The sequence below is a fragment of the Pipra filicauda genome, unplaced genomic scaffold (assembly GCF_003945595.2).
Source record: "Pipra filicauda isolate LSUMZ 115617 unplaced genomic scaffold, ASM394559v2 scaffold30_size5312502_pilon, whole genome shotgun sequence".
Lineage (NCBI taxonomy): Eukaryota > Metazoa > Chordata > Aves > Passeriformes > Pipridae > Pipra > Pipra filicauda.
In genome coordinates, this window is record NW_024104432.1 from 182,324 (window position 1) to 208,321 (window position 25,998).

Sequence of the window (25,998 nt, forward strand, 5' to 3'; positions counted from 1 at the left end):
ATTATTTTCATGAAGGACTCATGAAATAAGACTTCAAAGCATCTCTTGCATGAACAAATGGCAGTCTGTGGATTGTGCAGAAGATATTTCATGTCAGTAGATGATATTTGAACTACAAATTTGCAACCTTGTCTATTGCACGAAATTTTTGTGTTAATCCATATAATGTTCCAAACACAAGAAGCTTGAAGTAGCTCTAGTTCACCACATTATCAGGTTATATATTAGACTTTCGACTAGTCAAAGTGTTTCCCTTATAAGTAAAAAGAGGTAAAAAAATGTAAAAGAGGTAAAAAATGTAAATTTTGCATCTTCACAGTTGATCAGATAAAGTAGCATATTCCTATTTAATTTATCATGAAACGTAACTTCATTATTCCTGAATTTTTTCCTAATATTTTTTCCTCAAACCCTGCCTTTTTCTATCAAGAATGGTAATAAGTAAATTAAAATAATTACATGTGAGATGCATGTTGCCCCTTTAAGAGAATAAGGTGATGGTGTGGACTACAATGGGCTTCCTGGTTGGTTGCTTTTAGTTTACAATCTGTTCAAGTTCTACAGAATCCTAAAGGAAGATGTGTTTGTTTTACCTATAGTGTCTCATAAATTGTATTTTAGGCACACAGTATGGAGTTTTGTAGTAGTACTAGCTTGAAGAAAGACAAGTTTGTTGGCTTTTTTCTGATTGTGCACTAAAATATTCTCATTTTATCCCTTTGATTCAACCTGAATGCCTCAAGTTACAGGAGGTTTTAAGTAGTTGGTGGTTCAAATAGAGCATTATGGTACAACAGAAATAAATTATCTGTATCTTCAGAATGTAAATTTATACATGTGTGTGAGTGTATGTGTATATATAACCTGCACCTCTGTGTTACGTGCATGATTATGTATATATTTCAAACATATGAAAGTTTGTAAATCCGAGGAAGCAAAAGACAACGCAAGCCCACGCTAAGTATGTTAAATTCACCATATAGTTCGTATGTCAAGGTTGACAAGCCACAGTTGTCAATTCCAGAGCAAAAAGAAATGTGCAAGTACATGTGTCTGGATGTGCAAGTAGATCTACATATATATATATATATATGTATATATATAGGCATTTGTTTTCTCAATTACATTTTGGACCACATGGTCTTTTCACTGCTACTTTTACAAGGTGACCAGAGCATAGAATTAAATTGTTATTTATCATAAGGATAATTTTTCACCCTGTGGTAAACTCTTTATGAAATGCAAAATTGGGCAGGTAGAAGTATGATTTATTGTTAGTTGATGCCACTAGCTACTTATTCAGTATTCATCATTTTAGATTTTTGCAGCATCCAGTGCAAATTCAACCACAAGATTAATGCTAAAGAAGAACATCAGATAACAGATGGAAAGCTTAGTTTTATCTGCATTTCTCAAATACACAAAAAGAATACACACAAGAGAAACAGTACTTCTTCTCTTTGAGTTACTGATATATAATGTTCCGCTCACATAATTATTTTAGCAATAGTTAGTTTAACAATGGTTAAAATAAGTGACATTTTTTCATTTGATACCAGGAGAAAGTCACGCCCTCATTGCATAAAGTTCCATGACAACTTCTAGGAAGTATGGAATTGTGGTAAGGGGTAAGAAATCAGAGCTCTCTGCTGCTTGTAATCTTCCTCACGTGTCTAATTAGATATTTTATATGCCTTGACAATTATATTGGTAAAATTGGAAAAAAAATACCTCTTCTGAATTGTGAGATAGTATTTATTCCTAGGTAAGTGTTTGAAATCCAGCTCCTTGCTGGTGTCTAGGACGAAGTTCATTTACAATTTCTTTAAGGCATTAAAGAAATATTAAGCAATGTTCACACAAGGGAATGTTGTTAAACTGAAAGAGAATTGTGCTGAGATTGTTGAATAAAATGAGCTATAAAATTCTGAATTAAACTTTATCCATAGGAGAAGCTTGAACAGAATTTTGAGCAATTAGTTTGGTTCAAGGTGAGGATTAGTGTAGGATTAGTGGTTTAATGGTTTTGCAACCCCTGAGTCAGTGCACCTTCAGCATAAGCCTATTATAATAAGAGACATGAAGTTTATTAGTTGAGCTCAATCTGTAAATTGTTTCTTCACAGAAATGGCCCAGCCATTGGTTCTGGGCCAGATGGTGATTCTCAGTTACTGGAAGTGCTCTGAGCTTCAGGGGGGCTGCTGTAATGTTTGTTGCACTCAGAGGTCTCATGCAACCAAATTCTGAATACTGGGTGTAAGCTGCTGCATCTGTTCTAAAGGTGAAATTACCTGTTGCAGATTCTCCAGTCAAAACCTGGCAGCTGGAAGGTGTTTGGGATGTTCATTCTGCTCAACTTAGGAACAAACACCTACCGTCTTAAGCATGTGCACTCGAGCTGCTGGAATGAATGTTCACTTTAGGGCAGTGGGTATAACCCAATTATCACTTAAATTGATCTATTGACTTTAGTGAACATCAGATAGAAACCAGAAGACAGAAAACAAAGTTAAAAGTCATTCAGCTCTAGGACTAAACATAGACATCTATGTGAAGACAAAGGCTAGAATTGCAGAGTCTTTCCCTGGTATAAACATGAATTTCATCAGGGCCATAAATACTAAAAAAAAAAAGGATCATAAAGAACTCATAGAACTGATCCAACTTACCCACTGAAATGTTTACATTCTTATTTGATAGATTCATATTGTCACACATCATTATGATGGCTTTGAATTGTTTTATGCAACCGGACCTTAAAAATCATCTGACATTTCCCCCTTACAAAACCAAATGTCAGCTTCAAATTTCTGTGCTGTGCATATTTGGCTGTACTGTATATATGGTTTGGTTAATTTTGCTGTTATTTACAGCTGGCAAATTCGACTCAAGCTGTAATTTAAAAAACAGGTAGGATGACAGCAGAGATACACCCACCTACATAAATCCCCAGCTGGAGCTTGGAATACAATTGCTTCAGTATCCCAATGGCTTAAAAGTATTTAGGTTAGTGTTTAGTCAGATCCTATCCTCCAAAATTCAGGAGTTCTATCATTAATGCCAAAGAGTGCAGAATCCGAATCTCCCTTTCACAGAAATAACTCCAAAATTCCTGATGATTATTGTCTACCCTGCTGTTTATTAAGGAAACATGCCTTAGCTTGCTGCCCCGAAATGATTTTCTATCTGACTAATAGCACCTTCAGCATTTTAGAAAAAAAATTACTGCAGATGATAACAGAAAGTGTGTAGGTCTATTAGGAAGGAAAATCCTGGAGGTAAAGGTGACAGCTTTATGACATCAGTCCTTGCCTTATTTACAGTAACTCATTTTGTATCTTGTGTTTCATACTGGTGAAGCCAAGGGCTAGAGCTGTTTGTTATTTACGCCTGTCCATGAGGGGGATGGTAGTATCTAAGGGGGCAGAAAATAGGTCTGTTGATTAGAACAGTAAATTAGAGGAAGCCAGAAAGACAGAGAGGAATAACTGGGTTCCACAGACATGCATAAACATTTCATGTTGTTTGCTACTTGTTACTTGGCTTCCCCATAAACTCTGCTGCAGAAGTCTTTAAACTAATAATAAAGCTTTCCTCCTCATCCCACTCCCTGGGTTATTTATTTCTTTGGTTAGTCAGACCTTCTGTTTGTCTGACCTCTGTTACTGTTAAAAAATAAGAAGTTGTTTAGTTTAAGACTGTTGAAATTGCCAAGAAGGCAAAACTATCCTCTGTGAAGCTGCACAAGTGCTTGATTTTGACATATGTGAAAAGGAACCCCATATGTGGGAGATAGATTTGTCTTTTCCTTCTATCATTCTGGATTTAGCTCTTCAAATAGTGCCCTGAAGGTCCACTGGCCTCCATGTACCACTTCAGAGACCATAATACAGGCATCTTCCTGAGTTGTAAGTTCTCATCTCGACAGGAGATTTTACGAAATTCAGTTTTTTTTCATGATATATTTTATCCAGGTTGCTTCAATTACCATGAAAAAACAGTTAAAAAAACCTGGCAGTTTCAGTTGTGCCACAATACTAGCCACTTATCAAGGTGCTAAAGAAGATTTGTAGCATATTCAGTTTCTTTAAAAGTTTAGATTCTCTAAATATTTGTATATTTCATATATAAATATTTTAAGATGCATAAGTATATTGCATAGATTTTACTACTTAATTTCTAAATACTAATTTTTTAGAACAATTTTTTCTAAGTATCTAAGTATTGGAATCACTCCAGAATGGTTTCTGGCTTGGTTTGATTTAATTTTCAACCACGTGCATTTCTGCTAATTCAAAGTAACAGTAGGAGAACTCACTGAGGATTGCTAAATTTTGCAAATTAGCAGATTACACTCAATTTTGGCAATTCACGTGAACATAATTTTATCTTTAAACATACAAAGAGCCTCATTGCCTTTAAAGTAAATCAAGTGCTCCACTTTTGACTTCAAAAGCATATATGATTAGAGGTAGCAATGAACATGCATTATAAAATTATACATTTTGATATACAGATGATAACTAAAATTTTAATTCACTTCTACTATTCTTTTTGCATTATTTCTGCTTTCTCAAGTTCGTATCTTTTCATATTTGAAAAAAATTTATATATTTCTTCTATATTTGTCAACTCTAGAAGCATTTAAAGGTCTTAAATGAACTTATTGTTGTATCAGAGTAAGGAGAAAACTGTTACCAAATGCTTCTGACAAGGTAAGTTTATCAAATAAAAAATAAGATCCATTCACATTCATGGTCACTGGCTTTAGCAAGAGGACTCCATCCATCACAATTTCTATAAACACAAATTCAGACGAACTGTATGAAATAAAAAAAAAAAAAATGGATTTCTTTTTCTGTAAAATTTAGTTTTTGTAAAGTTATTTCTACCATGAAGCACAAAAGTCAGATTGCAAAAAAGACCAGTGCCACTGTGTTCATTTTATACTCAAGAAAAATACAGACTACAGAGTGGAAGTGATAAACCTAGAGTCACTCATCAGACCAGCAGTCTCCTTGGCTCTTATATGGTGAGGCATCTAACAGATTAGATCACTGATGGAAACTGGAAAGTTCAGCCACTTTGTAGATTTCTTTCCCCCAGAAAATATTGGCATACATATATATATATAAATAACCCCTTACTGTTAGAGAACTTCTGAAAAAAAAAAAAAAAATACAATCTACTGAATAAAATAACCTAGCCGAGCACAAGGGCCTCCTGGTAGCTCTTGTTCTGTTTAGTCATTAAGTGAAATCAGTCAATTTGCAGTTCCAGCAAGTATTTTTAGCATGGGCTATATACCACATATTTGCTTGAGTTACACTTATGCTCAGATTTGAAGAGCCTTTATAATTGTCACTTTTTTTTTTTATGTCTTGGCTGAATGAATCTCTCATAACCTAATTCACTGTTATCCTCATGCAGGATAGACAGCTGGGACAAAGAAACTTCCAGATGCAAATCTATAGCTCGGGTGTGGAATTTGAGTACAACGCTTTGGGCCAGGAGGGATTTGGGCTAGTTAAGAAGTGCACAAATCACTGAATAGTAGCAGCAGAAAAGTATGTACTGGGAATGATCACTTCATGCCTGCTGAGTTTCTTATACTCTCCTGCTTACCTTTTGCCAGAGATAAGGTGCTGCACCAGACAGACCTTTGGACTGAACCCACAGATTGAGATGTGGGTGGGTGGCAATATTCAAAAAGGATTTAAAATCCTATAACAAAAGACATTATTATATTTAGATTATATTTAGATTTTACACTATCTCTCCACAATTCATACAAAATTTGAATCCTTTCAATAACGCAGTTTCCCAGAGACAGCTGAGTTCTAGACCTGAGTGTTCATAAAATGTTCTTTCCTTTCAAGCAAAGATATTTTTCCATAAAAAATTATATTCATATGTTATTTGGTTTTTTATTAAAAATACAAAAAGAAGTTGAACTTTGTATTTCTACTGTTTTTCCCTTTAGAAAATAATCAGAATTTTGAGTTATGAAATTATATTTGCACCAAAGCAAAGTTATACATAATGAATGTATTCACTTACACAAAGTAAGGGTAAATATTCACAGTCATACATTGATATAAGAGAAATTCCAACTGAGATAGAAAGAAAGGTTTGTCACTCATTTCAGAGGAGTCATAGTTTCACCCATTATAATTTCTTTTGAGTGGTATTTAAATACTCCCACTCAAGTGCATTTTTCAAGTAAAACCTTAATGAAACCTCTAGTAACGTGGAAAACTTCTGATTGATTTCTTTGTATCTTGGTTTGTGTCCTTCAAAAGTTTGAGGAAAGAATGTCTCAAAGGAACAGATTCCAAGCCCTATCATGCATGCCATGTAAAACTGAAGTAAAACCTCTGGTAAAATACTACAGAACAAAAACATATTTTCACAAGGAAATGGATAGGGATGGTCCACTCAGGTGAATCCTGCAGAAAACCTATATTCTCTAAATGAGGAATAGATGGAAATGCAAAAACCACACTGTACAGTGGGTTGGACTTGGACAGATAATGGCATTAAAATGGTGTGCAGGGTTATGGATGTAATGACCTCATAGCTGGATGTTAAAAAACCAGAGTTAACATCCAGACCTTTTTCTGCTTACTTCATTTTGATTGTCTGCTTTTATTTTCCAGTTATAAATACTTGCCATTGAGCCAAAGACTTTTTCTGCTTACTTCATTTTGATTGTCTGCTTTTATTTTCCAGTTATAAATACTTGCCATTGAGCCAAAGACTTTGCTGACTAAAATGCTGATGACAGATGAGTCATTCTGTCACATCTATATCACTGCAAGTACCTTCAAAAAAACCTGATTCTCCTCTTTTCTGGTAACTGAGCTGACTCATTTCTGAATCAGCACAGCACAGTGTCAGCACAGTGTTGGCATGTGGAGTACTTCAATATCATCTTCCTCACTGAACCCCTAAAAGTCCTCCTAAGTCCTTTTTTATATACACGAGGAGACATCTCCTGTTGTTGTAACCAAAAGGTGTGTGTTTCTTTGTGTTTTAGGTAGTCATAAGCTTATTAGAGTCTTAAAAAATTTCATCTGCTGTTTCCAGTTCCCAAATCCTTAGCTTTAGGGAGCTCAGTTATGATGGCATTTAACCACTAAGACAAAATTTCATTGTTATAATTACTGTACAGATTGGGAAAATATAAATCCTAGTCCTGTGATGGAGCAGTAGAAGTAAATCTCCTGACCTTGGGGCAAAACTTTGTATTGTAAGGAGATCTGATTGTAGAACAAGTTTCTATAGTACCTAGGAAAAACCAGAAATGACTATACATATGCATGTCTTTTATGGGATTTTATGAATAAGTTCATTTTCATTCTAAGGATTTTTTTTCACAGAACAGTTTTTATTCATCAGTCTTACTCCAATATATTGTGTTATTAATCAAACTTCAGAAATCCCAAGGCAAATTTAGGGGAAGATTTTGTGACTCATGAGTACTTTGCGTAGCATTTCCTTGCTTTTTTGGGGGATGAGGGATAGTTTTGGAAGATTGTGCTTTTTTTGGTTTAGTTGATTGGGGTTTTTACCTGCTGCTGGTTTTTGGTGGAAAGGTCTAGAAAAGGTCTAGGGTCACCAACTATGGCTTCTGTCAACCATCAAGCTGAGGTGATACACAGCAGCATAAACCCCTGAGACAGCTGAGTTCACACCAGAATAAATGGCAAGTACATCAAGGGCAGAGAGTGCATTATGAAATACATGAAAGTAAGTTTCCCTCAGAAGAATGAAAGACTGAAACTCACCCTGTTCTGGGGGCCTAACTGTTCCTGGGTCATGAGTCATCTCCTTCCAGCTGTAGGAAAAATGAAAAACAACCTTGTCAACTCTTTCCATGTTGGTAACATTGAGGGTTTTAACATTTCATATTCACACTGAAGGTGCAAGCCTGAATAGGCTAATGCAGGTTTTCTCTGTGAAAATACAATCAGCCCTTTAGAACTTTCGTATGTGTTTTGTAGCTTTCTGACCTTTTCAGTGGTGCACTAATGCTATAATAAATCACTTCCTTTAGTGCCTGAAGTGCTACCTTTCACCCCCAAACATGTCTGGCAACTGTGCCCGCTGTCAATATATCACCATAACGTAGTGTGTACATGTGTCAAGCAATATGAATGTGCTTTTGGCAGATGTGAACTTCCAGTCAGGTTTGTACTGTGAGAGCAGGAAGGGGATGAGAGGACATGTAGCTATTTCACTTTATCCTCCTTGTACTTTGTAGTCTTTTCTTCTCCCCTCTATCTGTAACTCGTATGTCTTGTGAAGATGCTTGATCTCATGTCTTCTGCCTCCTCTCATCCAGATAACTTCACGGTGAAGCTATTTGTTGAGTGTCTTAAAAAAAATTTCATGCTTTTACTAACTTGGTTTTAGGCGAACAGTAAATGAATGTATTCACAGCCAGTTCTTACACAGCAATCCTGTGAATCTCAGAGCTCTAGGTCCATGTTGCTGATTTGCCTTGGTTTTTCTTGCAGGTTTGGAAACTGAGGCAAAAAAGATGTCAGGGAAAAATCAAAAGATAAAGTCCCGGTAGCAGTCAAAAGCTAAAAACATTTCTCCCTAGAATGACACAATCACATAAGTCTTCTTCGTAGTTTTACAGTGATTACTGTCTATATAAAGTAAAAGTGACAAAAAGCATAGGGCCAATATTGTCCCCTGAGATAGGTCATTGTTCCCCATTGTTTTGTCTCCAAATCACATGTTGTTTTCTTGTTCTAGAAGCTTTCTTCTTCTCAATTAACTCCATCTTCTGAAGTATTTAGGTGTTAAGGTTATATAGACCTGTAGGATGTCTATTCCAGGGTGTCTAAAATTTCAGGGCCAGGTTGGATGGGACTTTGAGCAACCTGGTCTGACGTCCTTGCCCATGGCAGGCATTGGAAAGAGATGGTATTTAAGGTCCCTTTAAACCCAAACCATTTTCTAATTCTATGAATATAACCATGTTTTAAATGATGCTGAAGAACGACTTCTTCATCCAGAAGACCTTGTATTCCCCAGTTCCAGGCTTTCTCAAAGGTTTGATTTGCTGTTTGGGTAAGAGTTCATAAATAACAAGGCTTTTTGATTTGTGTGTGTTCATGTGTGTGTGCAAAGAGAGTACACAGCCCCACCAACCAAAAAGTCTCAGCCTTTCCTAATCTTACAGAAATGCTTTTAGTATAGCAGCAAAGACATTAAGAACTCATGTTGGTGTAAGAGATAATGTGGCAGATTTGACTTCATTGTGAAGTGTTGCCTAATTAGCAGAGAGATAAAACGTCTCTGAGATATGTCAAGGAAAATATGTTTAGTTCAAAGTCACATCAGTGGTGAAGAACACTTTTCAACTCATATAATGCAAATGATGTGGTATTTAGCTCCACTGGGATAAATAAATCCACTAAGATAAATATAAATTTAAATATATGAGTAGGAAATAAATTGTTGAGGAAAGCATTCTGGGAACGATTAATTCAAATAATTCAAATTCTTTGATTAATTCAAATATTTTTTTTGATTTTATCAACATTCTGGTGTGAGTTTTATGGCTTTAGGTGTATCTTCAGAAATGTTACATCCTTTCTTACTCTGCTTCCTTTAAATATGATTTGAACACCATTTTTATTACTGGAAAAAATATGTCAGATATTAAAAAAATGGATGAGAGAATTTCAGAGCAAAATACAATATTTTATATTATGTTTAGATTTTACATTGAAGCGGAAAACCAGAGTATTAAGCTACTCTAATGAATAGAAACTTTAAAAAAAAAAAAAAAAGTGATGAAAAATTACCTATAAATGGTATAATCTATAGTAGAAATATAAATATATGTTATTTATTATAAAATATTTAACAGTAATATTAGTAAATCAGTTTCATACTTAGAATAATTTTAAAACCATCAATCTAAACCAGTAAATTCACTCTTATTTGGGTTAGTATCCTCTCTTTAATTTCATCTATACCAATTTTTTCTCGAATTATTTTCATTGCAATGAAAGTTCATTCAGCAGCAGGAAACGAGATCATTACTTTAGTCATCAACAATAACCATCACTATCCACAACCACCTGAAAGGAAGTTGTGGCTGGGTGTGTTTCAGTCTCTTCTTACAGGTAACAAGTTACAGGCTGAGAAGAAACAGCCTCATGTTGTGCTGGGGAAGATTTACAGTCATAGAATCATAGAATCAGCCAGGTTGGAAGGGACCTCTGAGATCATCAAGTCCAACCCTTGATCCACTACCACCGTGGCTACTAGACTATGACACTGATGCCACATCCAGTCTCATCTTAAAAACCTCCAGGGACAGAAAATCCACCACTTCCCTGGGCAGCCCATTCCAGTGCCTGATTATCCTCTCTGTAAAGAATTTCTTCCTGATATCCAACCTAGACCTCCCCTGGCACAGCTTAAGATCATGCCCTCTTGTCTTACTGAGAGCTGCCTGGGAAAAGAGACCAACCCCCACCTGGCTACAACCTCCTTTCAGGGAGTTGTAGAGAGTGAGGAGGTCTCCCCTGAGCCTCCTCTTCTCCAGGCTGAACAACCCCAGCTCCCTCAGCCTCTCCTCATAGGACTTGTGCTCAAGTCCCTTCCCCAGCCTCGTTGCTCTTCCCTGGACCTGCTCCAGCCCCTCAATGTCCTTCCTGAACTGAGGGCCCAGAACTGGACACAGCACTCCAGGGGTGGCCTCACCAGTGCTGAGTACAGGGGAAGAATCACTTCCCTGGTCCTGCTGGCCACACTGTTCCTGATACAGGCCAGGATCCATTTGCCTACTTGGCCACCTGAGCACACTGCTGGCTCATGTTCAGCTTCCTGTCAATCCACACTCCCAGGTCCCTTCCTGCCTGGCTGCTTTCCAGCCACTCTGTGCCCAGCCTGTAGCACTGCAGGGGGTTGTTGTGGCCAAAGTGCAGGACCTGGCACTTGGTCTTGTTGAACCTCATCCCGTTGGAATCAGCCCAACTCTCCAACCTATCCAGGTCCCTCTGCAGAGCCCTCCTGCCTTCCAGCTGATTGATGCTCCCCCCCAGCTTGGTGTCATCTGCAAATTTGCTGATGATGGACTCGATCTCCTCATCTAAACCACCAATAAAGATATTAAAGAGAACTGGGCCCAACACTGATTCCTGGGGAACACCACTAGTGACTGGCAACCAACTGGGATCAGCACCATTCACCACCACTCTCTGGGCCCGGCACTCCAGCTGGTTCTTAGATTGGATATCAGGAAAAAATTCTTCACTGAAAGGGTTGTCCAGCCCTGGCACAGACTGCCCAGGGCAGTGGTGGAGTCACCGTCTCTGGAGGAATTTGAAGGCATGTAGATGTGGCACTTGGAGACAGGGGTTAGCGGTGACCTTGGTAGTGAAGGGGAACAGATGGAGTCGATGAAGTAAGATGGCTTTTCCAACTTAAATGATTGTATGATTCTACAAAATTTTAAAAAGACATACGATTTTTTGAGAGAGAGACAAAAGGTTGTTGTTCAGATCAGCATGGACAGATAAGCACTTAAATCCTGTTTAGTGAAAGGGAACTGGGTGCCAACAGCATCTGTGAATCTGGATGTTATTCTCTTTTCAGTGTAACTGACGTATTGAGAAAATGTAGCATTGATAAGGAAAGAATAAATGAAAACTGGGCTCTATTTTAACCCTGAATAAGACTTCTGTGGGTGATTAAATGGAAGAGTTGTATCCTCCTCTTTTGATGTGTCATCAATTTTCCAGACCACAGGTTTGATGTACAGAAAAGTTGGTACCACATTACAGAACAGCAGCTGTTCTCCCACTCACAAGAAAATACAGCTGCTGTCACTGCCAATTCATCACTGTTTGATGTATGGGGTGTAATTTAACATGGAAGGTATCACAGGAGCTAACCACTAGTTTATGTTAGGAAACCCGCAAACAATGTCAATTTACCACTACCTGAAACAGCAGTAAACCACATCTGAACCTCTCAAGTTATCATTACATGGAAACATGTCAACAGTTAAAAAAAGGGAGAGAAATAAATGTGGTTTCTGAGAGTTTTTTTTTTTCCCATCAAATGAAACGACTTTATCCTTTCTTGAAAGTCTTTTTCTCAGTGAGCTAATGATACTTGAGGCTGGTAGCTGCAAGCCAGGGCCCACTCATATTAAGAACTACCCTATATTTCTCTCCTGTTTGCTGTACTCCCTTTGTAAAATGAGGAGATTTATCCATTGACTTTAATTGAAACGTGCCTATTTGCAATGCTTCAAGATTGGCTCTATTCTTCTCCACAGTAATATGTGAAAATTGAATCTTTCTTGCTTTATTTAATGCATTCTGGTTTAAAATTCACATTATCTTGGAGCCTGGTTTAAAACCTTTTTATGTCATTACATTTTGGATTGCTCACTAATGGAAGGCTGAAGTTGCCACTGGATTTTCTAACTGAAGAGCCATAGAAGACACATTAAGTTTTCTCTCTGATTTTAACTTGATGGAAGAAACACAGTGGGTAAATGCACTAATGGCAGCATTTACCAGCAGTCATTTCTGTTTATTAATGCATCTTGTCATGGCACATAAGCTAAGAAGGATAGGGAATGTTCAGTATTTTTGTGGGAGATTTTTCGGGAAGGGATCAGGGATATACTACAGAAGAAATGATTCATAAGTGGTAGCAATCTACCTTGTCATTATTGTTAATTTGTATCACATTATGATGATGTCTCTTATATGGGAAATAAATGCAACTCTCATCTACTTCCCTATTTCCTTAAATACCAAACGGATTTTTTAGCATAAATTTTACAACACACTCTGTTCTGCCTTCCAATAGTGCACGAGGAGCTGAGTTTGGATGTAGATATTAATGGTAGACAGAAGTTTTTAGTACAGCCATTTTTCACTAGAACATGCTGATTCAGAATGAGTGAAACTTTTCTGCAGTGGGAGTACTTTTGCTGAATTAAGTTTTTCCTGAAAGTTTCTCAAGTCTAGGATGAATTTTTGCACAGTTTGTCTGTTCAAACTTCAGTCTATACTGGAAAGATGTAACCAGTACCTACTAAATACCCTTGTTCCACTAATGATTCCTTGAAGGGAAATAGTGAGAACTCATATCTTTACATCTAACACTTGTAAGAAAGAGCAGGTTGAAAGATTCTCTAAGATTAGTGATTTTTATTTGTTCATTCAAGATGAGTATTAAAACAAAAGATTGTTTTTTCTATCTTTTCTTTCTGAGGCTTTTATTCTACTTGTCTGCTTTTTTTTTTACTCTTGGGGCACATATTGCCTCAACATATACATTTCTGCATCAAGTCCTTTGTTTCATTCTGATGCAAGAAGAGGAATTATAAAACTGTGAATATTCTCCAAAGAAAGCTGTTTTCTGCTTTGCTCTGTCACCACTAACTCCAACCCATTTTGGTTACAGTCTGCTCTTACTTTACAGTGATAAACATCACAAAACTATGTTAACAAGCCTTTCTCTAGTTCCAGAATATGAAGAACAAAACTAGCTCCCTTATTTCAGTTACTATAAATGCTAATATTTGGCTTATCTTAACTTTGTTTTTCTCTTTATACTTACATTAATATGTTTTCCCTGTATTTTTATGTGCTATGCTTTTTAACAAGAAAATGAGAGAGATGTTTGGGACTCTGGATGGAAAGACAGACTGTGCCCTTCCTGGCAAACAAGTGTGGATTCCCAGTGAGGAAACGGAATGTAAGACAGGGAATGCCAGAACTGACAAAAGCAAATAGAAGATGGGTAGGCCTTGGAGGTGAAGGAAATAATTTTTCGTGGAACCATGGAAGCCTGAGCAGTGCTTTCACATCATCATGGAAATACAAAATGGTTTGGGTTGGATGCAACCACAGTGTTCCATGTGGTGTCTCAGATGACCACAGTAGAGTGGGAGAATTCTCTCCTTTGCCCTGCTGGTCACATTGCTTTTGATACAGCTATGACCAAGTCAACCCAAGCTAGTGGATGGATCCATTTGTAGTGGTTCAGTGGATAAGGAAGAGTTTCCTGTTTCTGTTCTGGCTGTCCTAGTAACTTGAGGGTTTTTTTCTGGTTAAAATTTATATGTATTGGGGTTTTGTGTGTTGATTTTTGTTCTGGTCTTTGTTGTGGTCTTCAGCTTCAATAAATGAAAAAAACACCCACCACTTTAGCAAAAAAAGTGGGTAAAAACTGTCCTAAACTATGTAGGAGATTGTGTTACAGAAAATGTTTTGCTATTACGAATTCTATTGGTAAAGATTCGGTGGGCAGAAGAATGATTGCAAATAACTTTTTATTTGAGGAGTCAATCTAAAAATTCAGAGTTAGTTATAAGGGTCTTTGTAATTTTTTCCAAGCTAATGAAACAGAAATTTTTTTCCAAGCTAATGAAGCAGAAGTCAACATTCCAGTCTCCAGGCATGAGCTTTTGAAAAGATCAGGTTTTAGAAGATGATACCTAAGATCTTGTGGGTATGAAACCATCAGAAAGACAAGAACTGTTCAAATGGTCCAGAATTTCAGAGATTAAATAGTAGCAATGTAATGCTTGTCTGGTTGCTGAAATAGATTATTATATCATAACATTTTTACGTATTTAGTGGTATACAAACACTTCATGAAAATAATAAAATCAGGTATGTTCAACATGCCCTGACCACATTTTTAGAAAGTTTTATAAATAGATAGATAAAGGCAAGGTTACTTCTTAAATTTTTAAATAAAGCATATTTATCCCTTCTTTTTCCATGCCAGTGCCTCTGGTTCATACTTTGTCAATAGGATCTACTCTTCTGTTTTAGACTCTGTACTTTCTTTGCCACCTTCTTTATGCTAATAATATGTATATGCTCATGAACTTCAGGAACTAAACCTCAAAAACTTAATGAGCTATATGATCATGAACTTCATGATCAAATCCACTGACCTTACCATATTATATTTTTTTTTAAAATCCATCTTCTCTGCCAGTCTCATTAAAACTTCAATATTTACAAAAACACAAGTTAAAAATTCATTGGAAGAGTGGATCTAAATTAAAATGGTATGAACCAACCATATGGAATCACTGACCCATGAGTTGCAGTTACAATGATAATTTTGTTAGACTATTTCAAGTGTAGGATTTTGTGATGGTGGTAAAGATTCTTTCAGAAATGGGTTTGTTATAGTATTGCAGCAGCACCCATAAGAACATGGATATGTGGAAGTTCTTGGGTCAATAAAGAGGGAGAAGAAGGTCAGGATGAGATATTCACATGAGGGATACAATTACCATAAAGAATATTGTGTAAGCTTGCAACATACTCTCCAACCTTGAAAAATAAGTATAGGATTGCTTTTAAAGTTGTTGGTATAAATCAAACTTAGAACAAATTAGAAGGACGTTGGGATTCTATTCTCTCTGCTCTCACAGCGGCAGGAGTTTCAAAGAACTTTTGCTATTGTCTTGTGAGCCCACTCAAACATATGTATTCTTCAAAGTTAGTACCTTCTTTACACGAAATTTAGTATTTTTGCACTGATCAAAAGCATACTTCAGAATAAATAATACAACATCAGCCTTTTTTTAAGCGTGGCATTTCCTACTCAGGGGTAAATAAAATATTATTAGGAAGGATTTAGGAATTATATTGAAACTAGAAGACAAGACTAAGTTTATTATTCATAGAAAATACATATATTTCAGTGCCAACATAGGTAACATGTATACCTTTCAAGATAGCTAATGAACACTAGATAAGCAAGTATGGAAACAATAAAAATTGAATGCAGGACCTGAATCCATTTCTTGTTTTAAAAACACAAGAGAACTTTAAAGTTGCATAGTTACTCATGCATATGAGGCTTATATTTATTCAGATGAGACAACCTGCACTTGCTTAGCCACAGATGGATATAAAGAAGACACTGTTCATCTGAAACAATGATCCTTTTACTTATCATAGCTGCTGTGTGATGTACATGTCCCATTTAAATGAAATGATTTTCACACTGTCATAAAATATTCATTAAAAATTTTCAGGCAACTTGCAATTCAAAATGTGTCACAATATCTGCTATGGATTAAAAGGGTTTGGTTTTTTTAACCATTTCTTACCTTATATTACTTTTACATTTATATACATTTATTCAAATATCAGTCTTATCAATTTATGCTGTTTTCATGTCCTGCTTTAAAGACACATTTTGATACAGTGCTTTGTGTGTGGCATAAATTAGAGTTAAGAGTCCCAAATTCTGTATGAATTTGTTGCAGTATTATCTAGATTTTCAGAGGAAAATGGTCGCAAAAGTATCCAAATGTCAGCTTGGATTTGTTAATTTACATGGAAAAGAAGATGATGAGGAAAACCCAAGGAACCAAGGAGAGTGTTTTCATCAAGCACCATGAAATACTGATACCATTTTTGTATTAGTTTTCAAAATTAATTCACTCTGGAAAATTAATTTGGAGCTGATGTTAGTACCAATGAAGAAGCCAGCATATTCCAGCTGAGGCAGGTCTCCTGCTGGACAGCCCAGATAGGGCAGGTTATAAGCAGGTCTAATTCCCAAGGCTCCAGCTGAGCTGTGTGATTTCATGCCAGTGGTGATTGAATGTTCTTTTCCTCTGGGAAGCATTCCACGAACTTCTGACCCTCATCCGGGACTAATTTCTACCCATCCAGCAACCAAGTCTGTGGAATACTAGGTACAACTGGACTCAACTGGTTTTGTACAACGGACCTGATGTTTTGAGACTTCTTTGTCCTCCATCCTCGTGGAATAAAGTACGGCGAATTGAGGGATAAGGGGGAGACCTCCAGGCCTTATGCTTCCAGCCCCATTGCCTGCGAGGTGAATGCCCTTCCCCCCACCCCTGCACGTGGCCTGGTGACCCCGCAAGGAGCACACACAGACCACCTGGGAGGGACGGACGAAAGAGGAAGTTTATTGTGGGGTTGGGGTTTATAAGGCTTTTAGGAAGGTCAAAGGGGACCAATCACAAGTTCAGGGTCACACAAAAGAAACCATCAGGTAAGGGGTCAACAGCCAATAGGAAAGGGTTAAACAAAGGACCAATGGGACGCCTCGGGACATCTTCCCAGGACACCTTGTATGGGAGACAATAGCTTAACAGGGGGTGTTTGGGAGAGGGATACAGTGACACTGCAGAAAATACACAAACATGTTGAGACATGTTTAAACTACAGTAAAAGCTTCTGTTTCCATAGGGTTTGAGCTGTTTTCCTCACCAGTCCATTTCTGGCAGGACTTTTTCCATACTGTATATGGCAAATTCATTGCCACATCTCCTCGTTTTTTGTCTTCTAAAGCTGGATATGCTTTTAATGATTGAGAGGTTGTGGCACAACTGAGGAAACACGGAAAGACACACATAAAGAGAAACACTACAGAGAGTACTAGTACGATAACTACAATAATTTTCTTAATAGTGGAAGAGAGGCCTTTGAAGGGTAGCCAGCTGAAAAAATCATCAAAAGTCAGAGGATTAGCTTGCTTGATTTCATGAACTAAGGATTTAAGCTGATTAATCTGGGAGTGGATAGATTGGGAGTGATCAGAGAAGTTGAGGCAGCAGAGGCCTTCAAACTCCTGACACCCATGGCCATTTACTAGAAGGAGAAAATCTATTGCAGCACGATTTTTTGTAGCCAAAAACTGGTTGTTCTTTTCCCTTAGAGGAGGTGTCCGGTCACAGCTGCTCTGAAAATACTTGCTGCACTCTTATGCAGTAGGGTTTAACAGAAAATGCAAAGTCTTATTTTAAAGAACACACAAGGGAAGATGGGCTGTAATTCCCACTGCTTATACCCCAGTTTCCTTATTTTACATTGTAATTAAATGATTAAAAAAAAAAAAAATCAGTGTCCCTCAATTCCTTCTGAATCCTTTTTCTGGGAAAGGGCAGTAAATCCCTGTGCAAGAGGTGATAAGGACTGAAGAGGCCAAAGAACTTCCTTTGATTAGGAGGAGCCTTTGGCAAAGGACTGTTGTGGAAGAAGTTGAGGGACAAAAGGTATGGAAAAGGAAGTTTTATTCACCATTGTCCTGGCCAGATGACTGTGAGGAATTCTCATTTCATTACTTAGAATACTTTCCTGAAAACCTTTCTCAAATTCTATGCCTCTTCAGATTAAATTTATATATAATCATAGAATCATAGAGCCATTTAGATTGGCAAGATCTCTAAGATCAAGTCCAACTATTAACCCAGCACTGCCAAGGCCTCCACTAAACCGTGTCCCCAGGTGTCACATCCACATGCCTTTTGAACTCTTCCACTTTTGCACATTGCAGTAGAAAATTTAGTGTTTAATACAATATGCTTTCAAATTATTTCAGCCCTCTCAGTTCCTGTGGATTTGATGAGGATATAAATGACGTATTGATTTGGGGCTGCCTCAGGAGAGAGGAAAAATGTTTACTGTGAGTTCTGGCTTTCCTCTGTTTGAGTGGTAACAACAGATTTTGTGACACAGGCACAGCTCCAAAAGGAAAGAGAAAGAGATTAGATATAGAGTAGTTTGGGGTTTTGTGTTGGTTTGTTGTTTTTTTTTTTTTAAAAAAAAAAAAAAAGAATGCTTGGCAAGAAAAAGCAGCTGGTAGTGAAACAAATTGAATTCATCTGTGGTACATGGCCTCAGAAAGCTGGAAAAGTGTAGGCATGAACCATACGAAGAGCATTTCTGCTAGCTGCCTCAGCTTCTAAGACCAAAGTAGGCAGATTACATTAGACATAAATTCATTCTTCATGAACCACTAGCAGTAATCAGATGGAGGTGCCTAAAAATCTGTCATGACTAGAAAAAAAAACCAGGTGTCCTGGAAATAAAAGTGTCCAAACATGCACAGTACTTAAAAGTAATGCATCTGACAACAGATAATATAGAAGACATGAGTGTCACTGCACGTAGATTTATTCCCCTATAATATGTATAGACTGAATGAGCTTTTTCTTACACAGTTACCCTCTCTGGGTAACTATGAATTTATAATGCTGCTTCTTAGCATTTATATTTGTCTACACTAAAGATGCAATAATTTATTAACATGGTAATAAATGTTTAATACTCCTTGTCTGTATCATTTCACAAAACTATCTCCTTAAGCCCTGTTTCTTAAAAATATGAGGAAGGTAAACATTAAAATAAAACAACACTCTCCAAAAAATGGGTGTATTTATGCACAGATTTTTTAAAATGTCTCATCTCTTGTTCAAAACTTCTGATTTTGAAAGTAGCTGAGACGGTCAAAGCAAAAGACCAAATCTCATGTTGGATTTGATGTGTTTTGACTAATAATTATCTTTCAGGTGGAATACTTTTTTAAGCTAATATCCATTTAGTAGCTATAGAGAAATTTTAATGCTGGTATAAAAAAAAAGGAAAAAGAAAAAAATTGGCTTAAAAATCAAGTAATATTTTTAAAATTCTGTTTAGCCCTTCCCATCCCCCCCATTTAATTAGAATTCACTGATTTCAATTTTGAAAATGTTTTTTTCACAGTTTTCTGTGTTTGGTAGATATATTTCTTTTTCCAATGGCCTGAAATTTAAACTCCTGAGAAAAAAAACAAAGATAACATAACCTCTCAGATTGTTTTGATTACTGATGATATTACCGTGGTCACTGAGTAGCCAAATTTCCTTTCATGGTTATTCAGAATCAATGAACTTCTAATGTCACGTTGTACAGGATATGGTGGAAAGGATATGGTGAACAGGATATGAAAGTTTGTGTTTTTCTACATAGATTGGAACTTCACTTTCACCATGTCACCTTTTCAAAATGATAGAACGCAGTTTTCCTGCAGTCTCATGTAACTTTCCCAAAATTTCTGAGAGCAGGTAATATTCAGGAATAAAAAATCTCTTCAGAAGAAAGGTGTTAAAAGTCTTCATCTGTTGCATCAAGTGTAATGAATTCCTAAATAGAGTAGAAATCAAATCAGGCACTGTAGTCAGTAGCATTTTGTAGCACTATGAAAAGTTTATAAATCAGCTTTGTAAATAATATTTTAGGTTTTTGTAATGGCAATTTTCATACATATGCAATATCCAATTATCAGTATTTACCAAGTACTGATAAGATTTAACATTTTAATACAGAAATTGATATAATGAAACTTAAAAAGGAAGAAATTAAGAAAAATAAAAAAGTTTGATTCATATTTTTCTCCATTTATTAGTTCTCTGTCATCACTGTAATACCACTGCATTGTTGCAGAAGTAGACATAAAACAAACTTTGGACTCACTTTCTGAGCTGATACTTGGATGAGTGAATTATCTGCTTGTTCATTCCCCCATATCTATCTAAATATATCATTCTTTTTTCTTCCCTCTGTCTTTCTCTCTCCAGCGATGACAATGCAGTTCATAAGCCATCGGTTCCCTGACTATCATGACCCAACTATAGGTGAGTAGAGATTATTCTCTCCTTCACCCCTTTCAATCTCTCTGCCTGTTTGAGATTGTCAGACAGTGAGAGGCTGCTCTTAAATAACCCTTAGATAGAAACAAGATTTGCAAACTTTAGATTACAGATTAATTTTTTGATGACAATTAAACCGTGTCATGGTATTATCATAGGTATTTTGCACAAAATCTTTCAACAAGAGAGTTGTGGATTCATGTGCTGTAACTGTTATTGTGTTACTTGTGCTACTATAATCACAGAATATGAAAAAAATACAGTAAAATAGAAAACAAACTTTCAAAATACTAAAATAATGTAAAAACCCCGGTCTGGAGTGTTTTGGGTTTTTAAGTTTTATTATTTTAGTACTATTTTCCACAATAAAGTCTTAGTCGGACTTCCCTAGAGACGTCAAGTGAGTACTCAATTCAACACACTAGAGTTGTGCTCTGGGATTCCATCCTCAGGTAAACTTCATTGAGTCTACCTACCCATTTTATAAACTTTGATAATAAAAATTATTCACATTAATCTATAATACACTGAAATATACTTTAAATGCTGACCAGTTGTCAGAACTGCATGTTTATTCATTTAAATGTCTTTATTACTTAGCTTTACTTATAATAAAAAAGTCCTTGCATTTATGGGTACTATCTACATGTAATATTTAGTTATAATAGGCAGAAGATGGCAAGAGTCTGGGCTCAATATGTGGGAAAGTCACCAAAAAACATCAACATTTACAAAAATTGCATAAGGAAAAAAAATAAAAATATTCCAACTCTGTCATCCAAAACAAATTTTTGTTTTCTTTGAACTTTTCAAATATTTCAAACTCAGATTTAACCCCTACAATATTACTGTGTTGCTAAACAGATCATCTAATGGCAGTATTTCTTTTTATTTTAACATCCATTTTCCTGGATGTTAATTTTTATAATGATCGAAAATGCATAAACTCTTCATGCCACCAGTAATTTTAAAACTGTCCAAAAAAATTGTAAAATACGATGTGTCAACTCTAAAGAAGGCAAAACTACTATAGAATTTCTGCAAATTCATTTGCTTCACTCAGGAAAAAAATAATAATCATTAAATCTAATTGGAAAAGAAGAACATTATTAGTTACTGGCACCATTAAGCTACGTACTTACACCCATCTTTATTATATGACCTATCCACCTGCCATCAGTATTTATCCATATATTGTATCTTGTCATAATCTCAATTTATTGGTCTCTAGACACCACCACAATATGAATAATAGATAATCATAAAGAGAAGGAAAGCTTGTGATGCATTGTAAGTACCTACTGCGGGAATGCCTTGAGGACCTAATCAGGATGAAGGTCTCCTTGAGCAAGAGAGAGCTGCTACTCGGTAAAACCAACACTCTAAACAGGAGAAGAGAGGGAAATAGAGAACAGAGAAATGAAATGCTGAATTCAAACTCACACGGCTGGCTAGAGGCAGAACCAGAAGTGCAAGTTTTTATCTGTTTGGCACTTTTGTCTCTCAGAACATGCTGAGGACATCCTGAGAAAGGCTTATTAATTTTCGTGCTCTAAAAAATGTAGTAAACAGAAGAGCATAACCTTGGGCCAGGTATGTGTGTTTCATCTTGGATAAATTTGTGATATGACTCCTCAAAATTGGACGTAAAACCAAAAAAAATGAAAACAGAAGGTGTCATTTGTTATCACACCTGTAATAAAAAACTAATAGATTTTAAAAAGTCAATATACTAAAAAACTTTATACTGTTGAGATTTTTTTTACTACTTTTGAGTCCCTGGTCTCAACAAACGGAATTAATCTCATGGGTTTTTGTATATCCAGTGGTAGGCATATTTTTACTATTTAGACCATCATGCTAAAAAAAATAAGGTGGTCTGAAATGAGCACAGCTAGGGAGAAGACTATGCTGATGGCAGGAGTTACCAGAGGAAACGTTGTTCCTCAAAAGTCATGAGGAGCTAGGCACAAACAGATGCTTTGTGTCACGGGGAAGTTATCATCTTAGAGCAGAACAGTGATCTATTTAGTCAGAATTTTGTTTCTCACAGTAAACACAGCAGTAGATGGTGCAGAAAGAATGAAAAAAATAAAAACAGTCTACATATGAAATGTGCATTCATACTGGTTGAGTGGTAAAGCAGAAAATTAAACATAGCTTTTCAGCTCAGTCTGAGGTCACCGATCCCTCTGGATATCAATTTATTGCCTTTCCTTTGTGCCATACATTTTGGGCCACTTTCATTCCTCAGCAATTTGTATCTTTATGGAACTCATGGACTGTCCTGAACATCAATGGGCACACTGGTGCCACGTTTTTCTGTTCTTCTTTGGAAATAACTGCTTCTCCCTACTTGTAGCTTTATTTGTCTTTGGGCATCTTAAATCAACAAGGGTTTCTGTAGAAATCACTGAGAGGGTGATATTGCCTGGAAATAACAAAAAAATAATTCCATGGTGTATTTAAATGATAATCCACGGATTTCCAATGTTAACCAATCTACCGAGTTTACAGTTCTCCAGCTGAGCTTTAAGACAAGGTCTATTATTTCTTTTGTTTCATGTGGACATAATAATCTAATAAATACCTACCATTTTTTTTCTGATATTCCTGCACTACCTATTCTATTCTCATTGTGGTGGCAGTGACTATGCTACTTAACTGTGCCAATTTACCCAAGTTATAAGAAGGTAGTGTTGACAGAATTGATACTGTATCTCCTTGCCTTTGATGGAGCTTTTTCTAAAATCTCTCCTAATACGAATGGATAGGGTGGGGGTTGTGAAATGGAGGGGTTTTTGCAAATAGCATCATTGTCTTTGTAATCCCAGAAGCCCATCACTTTCAGTTTTATGGACAAGATGACAATGACCCAGGGGCTATCAAAATATTTATAATCTTTTTAACTTTTCATTGCCCATTTTAAGCATAGACATGGGAGTAGAATAATAATTTCAACTGTTTCTCATTTCTGTAGATTCCTGTGAAATAGTTTTGTATCTATGTAAATATAAGGGACAATAAACCATTTCCAAAGCACATAACCCTAACACTGATATAATCTGCTTGATATTCTAGTTGAAAAGCAGAACCAAAAAAAATATTCTGTCCATACAAAAGATCCACGAAACTGTCTTGTATAATCAGTTAGGAACACATAAAAAGCCTGAAACAAGGAATCTACAAAAGTTTTTTCTTTTATTTAAATAACAGATGGATGCCAATTGGATTTCAGATTTCATTTCATAAAAGCTCAAATCCTCTCAATCCTAAAAAATGTTCTGAATTTTGATTCTTTTTGTATAATAAATAAATTTTGTGTCCTGACCTACACCGTGCTTTACAGATGCATACCCATAGACAATTGGCTTCTTGAAGTTTTTAGATGGCTTTGTTCTTCCTCCTTATTTTATTTGCATTTTATGCTTCGTCTATAAACTGATAAGACAGTGAGCTTTACAAAGGGATTAGAATAATTTGTTTGGTTGTTTGAGGGTTTTTTTTTACTGTCTAATGTACCACGAGGCTATGGTAAAAAAACGCTTAATGTTACTGACCAGAGAGTGCAGAGGAGTCCTTTCACTTTAACATGCTACCAAATGTGCTTCCCCTTCCAAATTCTACTTCCCTCCAAACACACCACTAGGGATTTAACCTAAACCTTCTGCAGTAATAATCATGTGACTTTACAGATGCAGAGCATTATTTTTTACCTTTTTTTGATAGTCCTCAGGAACATGGATTCTCCCTATCATCCTTCTCCATTGTGTTTCAACCATTGTGTTACTTAAGCTTTAGAGTTTTCTTTTTCTACGGTGATTTGGATCTCTAAGCAATATAGTAGAAATACACAAAAAGGAATATAATGGCTCTTTGTACTTGTAACTTTTTTTTTTCTGTTATCCATCGATATTTCTGAAATATTACAGAGCATCTTGATCAGAAGAAGCTGCTGTTACTGTGAACTGATGCAGAATTTTTTGCTAAAAGGACATTTCAGTTTCTGCATTATGGGATACATATGCTTACAGGTTTTTATTTCATACATACGTGCACTTCAAATGTGCTAATTTTGATTCTAAAAGAGATATACAAATAGATTTAGAATTATTTACACATTTTTCTTTCTGTATTTATAGTTTATCAAAGAAGTACTTCCACTTTTGAAGAACTTACTGGATGTTGTGATGTCACAAAAGTGCAAGATTTTTAAAGATTGCTATGGATTTATTTGAGGGATGTAGTTGGTTTTTGTTCTATAAAGGTTTTTTTGTGCCTTTATTTTTGCTTTGGTTTGGTTTTGTAAGTACATAGGGTATTTTTGTTCTAATAAGTGCCTATTCAGAGAAATCATCTGTACAGTGTGGATCAGACATAAGGTATCCAGATAAATTATCGTAACAAATGTTCCCTTCTGATGTATGAAACTTTTTTTTATTTTAGCTGTTTGTCTTAGTTTGGAAAAGTTGATAATATCTTGAGAAACTCAGACTGCAGACAATATATATAGACAGAAGTAAATGTGCATACGCAAAAATACAGAAATAAATGTATCAGTATTCATTTAAAATACAGATTAAACACTGACTAAAAAGTTAAATACTACCTGAAGTGCTCATTTTAATGCTGTCACTTTGAGTTTAACATTCCTTCAGGGTAATGTGGGAATAATGGCCATATTTTAGGCTTGCTACAGACATTGCAGTTCAAAATTTTGAGATAGAAACATATTATTTTTGTAAGTAAATGAGGAGAGGAAGGACAAAATTAGTATTAGACTGTCTGTGTGAAAATTTCAGAGGTTAGCACTTTGTGAAAATGAAATTATTTCAGCACACATTTAATATTTAATTCTAGTCAACAATGGGAATAGATTCCAAGCGGCAGTGGATATGATAATTTTCTGGAACAAGTGGCTAAGAGCAATTTGCACTCTGCACAGTCTTTGGCAATATCACAGAGAGTTAATGCAAGTACAGTGTCAGGAAAAGAAGCATGACATAGTGCAGCAAACTGGACAGGCTCCAAGATGCTCATTAACCATGTGACTAATCTTAAAATGAATACATAATGCAAACGAGATGCGAAAGCAGCTTCCTGTTTTGGTGAGATATCACTGCATGAGATTGTGTCAAATGAGCAGTTGAGGGCATTAAGGCTGTGTCAATGTCAAACTCTAATTGAAATGGGTGTGGGATGGGAGGCACTCTAGCATTAAGCACATGAATTTCCATGAGGTTTCCTAACAAAGTAATGCATTCACCAATGCATCAAATAAAATACATTTACTCATCTCTAATAAGATGCTGGAAATGTGTGGGTGAATTTCAGGAAAAAAAAAAATAAAATGGGACTTAAAATATTCTGCGGTTATATAAGGCATAACAAAAAATGTCAGTGTTATAAGGAATTTTATGTCTGTTCTCAAGGTACAATAATGAAAAAGGATAAAACGAGGGAAATACAAACACATAAGAAATGAAAGAAGATAAAGGTGGAACAAATCTACTAGATCAGAGAAG

General features: G+C 36.1%; 1 protein-coding gene across 1 annotated transcript in view; it reads left to right on the forward strand.

The window, feature by feature from the left end:
- The window catches only part of LOC113983508 (GTP-binding protein Rit2), an 86,484-nt gene that overhangs the window by 25,688 nt on the left and 34,798 nt on the right, over positions 1-25,998 (forward strand). Inside the window, exon 2 of the mRNA XM_039383437.1 lies at positions 20,402-20,458. Within this exon, the coding sequence (XP_039239371.1) occupies positions 20,402-20,458 (57 nt within the window). The remainder of the gene's footprint in view (positions 1-20,401; positions 20,459-25,998) is intronic.